An 8,585-nucleotide genomic window follows, 5' to 3' on the forward strand; every position below is an offset into this window, starting at 1 on the left:
GTAGTTGTATAGCATTCCTCGCCGCTGAATAAATAGTACGATGCATAGCACCTAGAAACTTGAAGGCCAGGGTTACTTACTCCCCGGTTCCCTGTCAATTGAGTTGCCTCCACCACTGCAGTGCACCACCACCACCACTACTACTGCCTGTGATCGTATTTCACTTTTTGGGGTGCTGCCAGTGTCCTAGTCTCGGCTCAAACCATATCTTGCTGCCGCTGCAAGTATTGTTCATCATCAGCAGGAAGCGTGGCGATCATCAGTGGGCGATTCGTTGGCCCACCGGTCGACAGGCTATCAGCGAACACATCTGACAGGCATATTGATGCGCCTCTGAGATCTCTCAGCACCACGACGGGCACTGCAACTCATCAATTAATCGTGCTTCCGGCTTGACCGATTCGACGACGACCACGACACTGACACCCACCAAGACCTGCTAAACCCCGTTTCCGGCGAGCGTCCACTACGAGTCTCCCGCTGCGACTGTCTGGTGTCGTCCGGGTGTCCACCAAAGCTGAACGAGCGAGCGGCTGCAGCTCGGTTCGTCCAACCCATCCTCGATCAGTCCCTTTTCTCTGCTGCACATCTCCTGCGAGGCTCTCATCTTTCCTCCAATAATTTGAACACCATTCTCTCACGAAGTCAATTCCTCTACTAGCATTACTGGTTCCACCCGAAACCCTTCCACAACGGTACCAAATACTTGGGGCCAGTTTTGAGGTCTGAAGCTCCATCGCTTTCTGACACGCATACAGACACAGAGCGGGTACGACGTTAGCCCAGCCTGCTGCTCCGAGTCGTCTCTGAGCAGCGTTAGCGGCCGTCGCCGTCGCCGTCCTGATCCTCCTCCTCTCCTTCCCGAGCCTATCGCGCGCTCCCCTCTGCAAGAATATCAACTGCAGCGGGCAGGTCCTTTATCAGTATCGGCGGCAGCATTATACCATCCAACATCAACACATTGTCCAGCTGTTATCATACAAATCGATAGCTGCTAGAGTCACTGATTTCTCGGGCATGGTCACCATTCCTGCTCCTGTCATTGTCGTTATCGCCACCACTAACGAAGTTGACTGGTCTCGGTTCAGCCGCCAAACTTGAACTCCTCGGCAAAATCGTCATTTCGCAGGGCACAATTAGGACAGCCGCCCCAGTTTTCCCATCGTTGATTACCTCTTGACGGACGGACCAGACATGAGGAGGTCGTAGTAGCAAAGAAACAGGAAGGAAAGGCGAGAAATAAGATCAGAAAGCTTGCCTTCTTGGGTGGGATTGCCAGCCAAACCCCGTCGGCCGCACTTCTGCACGCTCTCACACTTCCGCCGCAGCCCGCACCTCTTCTTGTCAACTTGGCTGTGCTCTCAGGCTGTGTGTGATCCGCGCACCCACCAGAGACAACTGCAGGCATAGCAGGCCACCACCACTCAAGCGCCTCTTCTTCTTCCTAGGTTACCCCCGAGCTGCCCGCTGCAGCCATCGCCCTCTCCTCCACCCTATCGTCTATGTGCCATCGCGAGTGGTCGAGCATCACCCTCGTCATCCTCGCTACCACTGCACGCCTACACGCTTTTCGCGGCGCGCCTTCTTAGGAGTCTCTGTTGCACCTCGATCGTCCTTTGTAGCACCTGTGCTCGAAAGGCGAGGACTTTTCAGACGCAGGCACCCTCCCCAATCTCTGGGTCACCCGGCTTTGTGCTGCTCTGCAGCTCCCTGGCGCGCGCGCGCTGATGCGAAGCCTGCGCATCACCAACACCAGAAGCACCACCACCACCGTCACCGCCGCCGTCACGTCCCCTTCGCTCCAGCCCTGGAATGTCTATTTACCCGCCAACTCGTCAGTCTACAAATGCTTTGAGTGTCGGCGACATGAGTGATGGTTCAGGAACCATCAATCCTGCGGCTTTGAACGCTAGTGGTACGTATTCTTCTATTGGTGGTGCCTGGGCACAACTGTTCGACAGGCCATCGGGCCTTGTTTATCAGCGCATGGTTATTGGCGCCTCGCGCGCATCATCATTTCATACATTTGATCATCTCCGAGTTTCTTGTTCTTGTTCCTCGACTGACGAAGCAACGTGCGTCACAGGGCTTACACAATCTTCGAGCGAACCGGCACCTCGAGGCATTAAAAGAAGCAGATCTCCCGAACAGTATGGCGAATATCAGCACGCGGAGGAAGAAGGTCAGATTGACATAGTCACGCAAAATTGATCATACTTTCTGACACATAGATATAGGTCCTCGCAAACGCGGTCGCCCTTCAAAAACACCACGAACTTCTGGCGACTACAGCTCGCATATTGAGTCGCTCCCAACACCATCCAGCCAGACGTCACCCGACCTGACGCAAACCCCGAAGACCCAACCGGGAGGTCGCAACACGTCGGCGACGCCAGCGCAAGCCTCGCCGCCGCGAACAATTCCAAAATCCACGATCAAAGCACTGCCAACGGTTAGAGACCACACTAGCGATGTACTTCAACCAGAAGGCGATGAATTTGTACCCCGTGAGTACGACGAAGAGGGCGAGAAGAAGGTGGATGCGCTGGGATACCTCCAGGGCGGTCGGGAGTACAAAATCAGGACATTCACCCTGCCCGGAAGAGGTCAAAAGCTGTTCATGTTGGCCACCGAGTGCGCGCGCCAGCTCCAGTACCGCGATTCGTATCTCCTGTTCAACAAAAATCGCTCTTTGTTCAAAATCATTGCCAGTGCGAAGGAGAAGGAGGAACTGGTCAACCAAGAGATCCTGCCATATTCCTACAGGTCGCGTCAAATAGCGGTGGTCACCGCCCGTTCGATGTTTCGCCAATTTGGCAGTCGCGTCATCAAAGACGGTCGTCGAGTTCGAGATGATTACTGGGTGGCAAAGGCCATCAAGCAGGGATTCACCGAACAGGACGCGGCAGGCGAGAAGCGACCTGGGGCTGCTAAAGCCCGGGAGCTCGCGGCTCAAGATCAACTCAATGCAAGGGCCAACGTCGCTGCCAGCTATGGTGATGTGGTGTACAGCAACGGCCCTGGCTACGGCGCAGTGCAGCCTCCTCCCCTTCACTCTGGAATCGCCTCGACCATGGCTCAGTTGGCATCATTTGATGCAGCTTATGACTCGAGGTTCAAGGACATCCCCCGTCCTAGGCAGGAACTCACAGGCCCGCCATATCAGGACATTACTCGGTCGACCACTGATATTGAACTTGCGACCCAGGCGGGCCACGCCGCAGAGTTCAGCAAGACCATCAACCAGCAGAATCGTTACCGCCGTAGCCTCGTCGAGGACTATTGGCGCAGACCACATGAACCGCCGGTGTCGACGCCGCCACCAGCAGAACCTGAAGTCCCAACCACCAGTCATCAATTCTCCTCTCCGCGCTTCAATACGAGCGATCTGCCGTCCACACAAGCAAACACTATGTCTCACCAGGCTCAGCAGTCCCAGTCGTCAATGAACCCTCCCTCTTTCCCTCACCAACAACCACCTCTTCAATCTCCGGTACGCCAACCAAGCCTACAACAACCATTTCCGCGGGATAGCTCTCAGTTTCCACCACAGCATCCACAGTTTCAAAGATCCCCATCGGCTTTGTCTCTCTCACAGTCATCCCAACAACCACCAATGCAATACGGCGGCGGCGCCTACTCACCTCACGGGATGAACCAGCAACAGCAGCAGCCGCCGCCGCCGCCACCACCACAGAATTGGGGGGCACCACCGCCGCAACCTCAGCAGTCCCCTGCTTTGCACCGTATGACTACGCCTCAATTTTCTCCTAGTCTTTCGCAGGGTCAAATCCCCTCGCCCTTACCCGGAGGTACTCATCCCAGCCCTTCGCCGCATCCACCACAGATGCAACCGCCGCAGATGCCGATGCTTCCACATCAAGGCAGCTCCGGTGCCATGGGAGGTCAGCAGCTTTACGGTCCTGGGGCGGGACTTCAGGCAATGAATGCGGCAGGATACGGCTCGATGGGCATGGGACAACGGCCAATGTATGGAATGGGAGGTCAGAGCCAATTCATGCCGCCAAACCCTGCACAAGGACAAGGCTGGCCCAGTCCTCAAACTCAAAACCAAGGGGGAGGTCAGTGGAATCACGGATTCCAGTAATCAGGCCTGAAATAAGGGTTGCATGCGCAATCGAGCGTCTGTCGCCCAAATATCTGAGTGGGTATTGATTTCAAGTCCAGCCATGTTCGAATTCTTACAATCACGTTACTCGGGACGCCGTCGGAGCACAGAACAGCACAAGGCACGGGTGTACACACTTAATGGATTGTTTCTGCATACACGGGATATGTGAGTTGTTGCATAGCGAACGGTGTGTTGGAGGTGCTGTTTGACTGTTGAAGCACGTAATAGGAGGACTACAGTGAAGCTTCGAAACAGGCCTCTGTCATGAACATCAGGTGGATGGAGGCCTAGCATTTCTATGGGGTTATCTTGTGGTCACTGATTGAATTGGTTTCGGATGTTGTCGCTCTCTTGTTGTCTATTCTCCGCTTGTCTCGATTCTGTCGAGTCTGCCGCTACCAGCTGGTGTTGATCCACCGCGATCATGTTTGAATCGGGGCAGCTGCTGCGTGCCCTCTTCGGTCATTGCCTTGCGGGCGATTGTTGCTTTCGTTGTACATCAGTTCCTGAACATGTTCATTTGAGGGCGTTCTTCGCATGTGGGTTCGTAGTGTGGACGTGGAACACGATTGAAACTTGAAGGGACAGCATTCGCATTATTGGATCTGGTCGAGTACTTGAACTACAGTTTTAATGGGCTTCAAATTTACGGAAGCAAGCACTAATGATGGACTCTATTCCATGGATAACTTGAAGTACGATGCACACTACTGTTGCTGGATCAAGGCTGTTTTTTGAGCTCATATTATTCTGCTTCACCCCCAACCTTCCACAAATCTACTTGTCCATGTCTTTGTCCTTGCCTTCTGTCGTGACGATTCACCCTGTATTATGACGGCTTGTAGGAAAGGAGCTCGCGCTTAAGGACAAGGCACGATCCCCTTGACCCTCGGGCGGCTCAGTTGAAATATGGACAGAGCTGAGGTTCATCCTTCTCTTACCTCAGAACAACACTAATCCTTTGCCTTTGCGAATCTGCACTGCCACTGCATGGTTCCTCTCCTACCAAAAGTGATCATTGACACGAGCCCTGGCGCAGCGCATATCTGTCTGGATACCTTAGGGAAGTACTGGAATGTAGGCCGCTACTACTACTATATTGTTTTCTTCACCTAACACCGAGAGGTCTGTATGTACGGTAGCAAAACACAAAATACAAATCTCCGCTTCGCCTATCACCCGGCACCACATCGGAAACTGACAAGATTGGGTGCTACAGTATATCGCCCACTGGCAGGCAAGACTACATAGGAGGTACTTCCCAACCGCCCTCACAGTGGTTCATTTAAGTTGACGGCGGATACTCGGCGTGTTTTTCGGCACGCAATCCAATCGCTGAGAGGATCCACCAAATACTCTGAGAAGAGAATGACGGAACCTTCGATGGATGGTTAAGATGCGGTGTAATCGGAATATCCTGAATCAGCGAGTACCTTATGGTAACTGCGTACAGGTAGGAGTATATGGGCCGCATCACGGCGTGATGGCCGGGACAAACTTGAACGCCAGAAACAGCAAGCCGACTTTGTTTCGGTCCGGCAGATGCTGTGTGTTCCTTGCCTATCCTTCTTCCCGGTCCGTCATGGGTAGGTAATCCGGCCGGATGTCTTCAATTCAACGATATCATATATGATCATATAATCAGCCCGTTCCTATTTGGATATGTCTGGGGCAAATCTAATCGTCGTGGGGTCATCCATCTGCCGCCTGCTCGAGCTGCTGCCTGAGCCCCACGATCACTGGGGATGGGTTTCCCGATCTTTGAAGGGCTTACACGTAGGTATGGATGGATAAGATCCTTAATGCAAGCCACTGGCATGTCTTCCAAATACAAGATGCCGGAAGCTTTCAAGAATATCTGCTTCCGCGGGCGCCGAACAGAGGCAAGCGCTTGTGTTTTTTGTGGCTCCTACTGCTTCTAGTGACGACGAATTATATTCTTTTTTGGTCGATCACGGTCCGGTCCCCACGAGCGGAGTACGGGGTCCTCCTACAACTTCAGGCAGAATGATGAGAGCGTCCTGAGTTTTGGACATTGAGATCTGGATCAGCGGCCTCGTCGTCTCGCCCAGTCCAACTGGTGGTCGCTGGAGGGCTGTGACTACAAAGACTACCAGGAGAAAGTGACCGATTGTGAACATGGAAAAGCAATATCCACGGGCGAAAGTCCCATTAAAGGTTGTTATAGTAGGGTTCGTGAATCCTATCCTGTCCCTATCCCTTTTCCTAGAAAAAGTCGAGTTTCATTCCATGCGTTCAGCGGCAAGTCATATTCTGAACTTTCGGTACCTTTAGAGCAGGTATAGCAGGCCTTGCGGCAGCATTGGCCCTGGGGAAACGCGGACATGATGTCCACATCATCGAAGTTGCTCCCGGGATCGCAGAAGTCGGCGCCGGCATCCAAGTGGCGCCCAACATGCTCCGGCTTCTCGATCGATGGGGAGTAGGAATCAAGGTACGACAGACCGGAGTGGCTCTGCAAGCCATCCACATCCTACGATGGCAAGAAGGAGCGCTGCTAGGCAGCGTGCCGATCAACCAGCAGCTAGGCGAACAGGTCGTGGTGCATCGAGCAGATCTGCAGAAGGCACTGTTGGAGAAGGCACTGGCTCAACCGAACGTGAGGCTTCAAATCAATAGCAAGGTCGAGAATGTCCGTTTCAGTCCCGCAGCCGTCGAGCTTGCCGATGGCTCGGTCATCCAGGCCGACGTGGTGCTTGCCGCGGATGGGATCAAGTCCTCTGTCCGGGGCAAGATCTTGGGTGATGACAAGGACGTTGCCGTCCCTACCGGGGACGCAGTGTTTCGAGTCGTTCTCACTCGTGACATGATGAGCAAACATGCCGATTTGTTGCCGTATATTAATGAGAAGAAGGCTATCCGCTGGGTAGGTCCGGGACGACATATCATCGCCTATCCAGTCCGCAATCATGAGATCTATAATATGGCGCTTGCACATCCGGATCGTGGACGAGTCGATGAAAGCTGGACGACGGTGACTTCCAAGAAGCATCTCTTGGGCGAGTACAAAGGCTGGGATCCCATGCTGATTAAAATGCTCAACCTTGTTCCCGAGGGCGATGTTTTGGAGTGGAAACTTTGCATGCATATGCCCCTTTTGCGTTGGGTCCAGGGTTCATGTGCGCTGCTTGGAGATGCGTGCCATCCTATGCTGTAAGTTGACTTACCTTGATCATGGGGCTTCTGTTGTGTATCCGTCCTTGCCATAATAGGGTGCAGAGAGACTGGCTGATGGTGTTTTTTGCACATACTAGGCCATACGTCGCCCAAGGGGCAGCGCAGGGGGTGGAAGATGGTGCCTCGCTTGGAGTGGTGTTGTCTTCGATTTCGTCAAAGGACGAAATACAGCTTGCGCTCAAGGCTTACGAAAAGGCCCAAAAGGCCCGCGCCGAACATATCCAGCAGTCTTGCTTGACCACTCGAATCGCCCTCCATCTCCCCGACGGGCCGGAACAGGTGGCTCGCGACCAGAAGTTCAAGGCCATGTCGGCCGGAGGCGCCAGCGACGATAAATGGGGAGATCCGGAAATGCAACGATTCCTTTGGTCTTGGGATGCCGAAGCCAAAGCAGAGGAGGCGTGGAGAGGTTAGTATGCTGTGTTTTCTTGTTACAAACCTTGCCTTGCCCTGGTGTCCATTCTAGGATGTTTAGTTCCTGGTCGTCTCACTCGGGTATGAAGTGGACTGGACATGAACAATAGTCTGACTTGCAGTAGATATCACGCGAAACTCGTCATTCCAGAGTCGACTGTGAGTGGCCGTGGCCCCCTGATTTCGCAATTTGACAGGGCCTTCAATGGCATTATGCAAACCTGGGGCCATGGACTTGCTGTGCAGTGTCATGTCAGAAGATGTCGCCCCAAGGCTCTGAATCGTACGCTGGGGGAGATGAGGCTTCGACACAACCCCAACGCGGCCGCGGCAACGGCAGGTCTCTTTTTTGAACAGTTGCCGGCGCCGGCGCCGTCGCCCTCTGGCGTGATTCAGCCTCCGGGTGCTGTTAAATTCACAGTTCTCATTGGTGTTTGCGCACAGGAAAGAGTAATATCGCATGCGAGACGGTCAGTTCCTGGATGCGTATTATGCCACGTTCGGCCACGTCCCCGGCTGCGTCATACCAATGAGAAGTTTATATTTATTGACAAATACCTTGTCTGAAAGTGGCGAGGGCGCACCTGGATTGGACTGGTCGCCAGACGACAAAGACGAACTATGAATCAACGAAGTTCAGCAGGCGTTTCGGCAACGGCCGAGCCATCATTCCACAATTCCAGTTCCACGTCTGCTACCGCTAGTAGTAGTATCTTCGAACGCTCCTCGGAAACCTCCAATGTAGCAGTTCCTGTCGCCCGATGCAAATGAACCCTAGCTCATACTGCATGGGTACACGCAGGTCCCTGCCTAGAGAGCACGGACGAGTTTCTACCCCCCC

The 8,585-nt window shown here is 53.7% G+C and overlaps 3 protein-coding genes across 3 annotated transcripts; 2 read left to right on the forward strand and 1 right to left on the reverse strand.

Annotated features, from left to right (window-relative positions):
- HMPREF1120_03647 (uncharacterized protein) lies at positions 1-1,329 on the reverse strand. The gene has a single exon (XM_009157727.1). The coding sequence runs from the start codon at positions 735-737 to the stop codon at positions 372-374; it is 366 nt and encodes a 121-aa protein (XP_009155975.1). The 5' UTR covers positions 738-1,329; the 3' UTR covers positions 1-371.
- On the forward strand, positions 108-4,955 carry HMPREF1120_03648 (uncharacterized protein). Its single transcript, XM_009157728.1, has 3 exons — positions 108-1,915; positions 2,087-2,182; positions 2,238-4,955. Exons 1-3 carry the CDS (start codon positions 1,813-1,815, stop codon positions 4,106-4,108), a joined length of 2,070 nt encoding a protein of 689 aa, XP_009155976.1. The 5' UTR covers positions 108-1,812; the 3' UTR covers positions 4,109-4,955.
- Positions 4,956-5,547: 592 nt separating this feature from the next.
- On the forward strand, positions 5,548-8,574 carry HMPREF1120_03649 (salicylate hydroxylase). Its single transcript, XM_009157729.1, has 4 exons — positions 5,548-6,324; positions 6,428-7,306; positions 7,408-7,739; positions 7,870-8,574. The coding sequence occupies exons 1-4, from the start codon at positions 6,272-6,274 to the stop codon at positions 7,905-7,907; spliced, it is 1,302 nt and encodes a 433-aa protein (XP_009155977.1). The 5' UTR covers positions 5,548-6,271; the 3' UTR covers positions 7,908-8,574.
- Positions 8,575-8,585: the final 11 nt, after the last annotated feature.

Source organism: Exophiala dermatitidis (genome assembly GCF_000230625.1).
Source record: "Exophiala dermatitidis NIH/UT8656 unplaced genomic scaffold supercont1.3, whole genome shotgun sequence".
Classification (NCBI taxonomy): domain Eukaryota; kingdom Fungi; phylum Ascomycota; class Eurotiomycetes; order Chaetothyriales; family Herpotrichiellaceae; genus Exophiala; species Exophiala dermatitidis.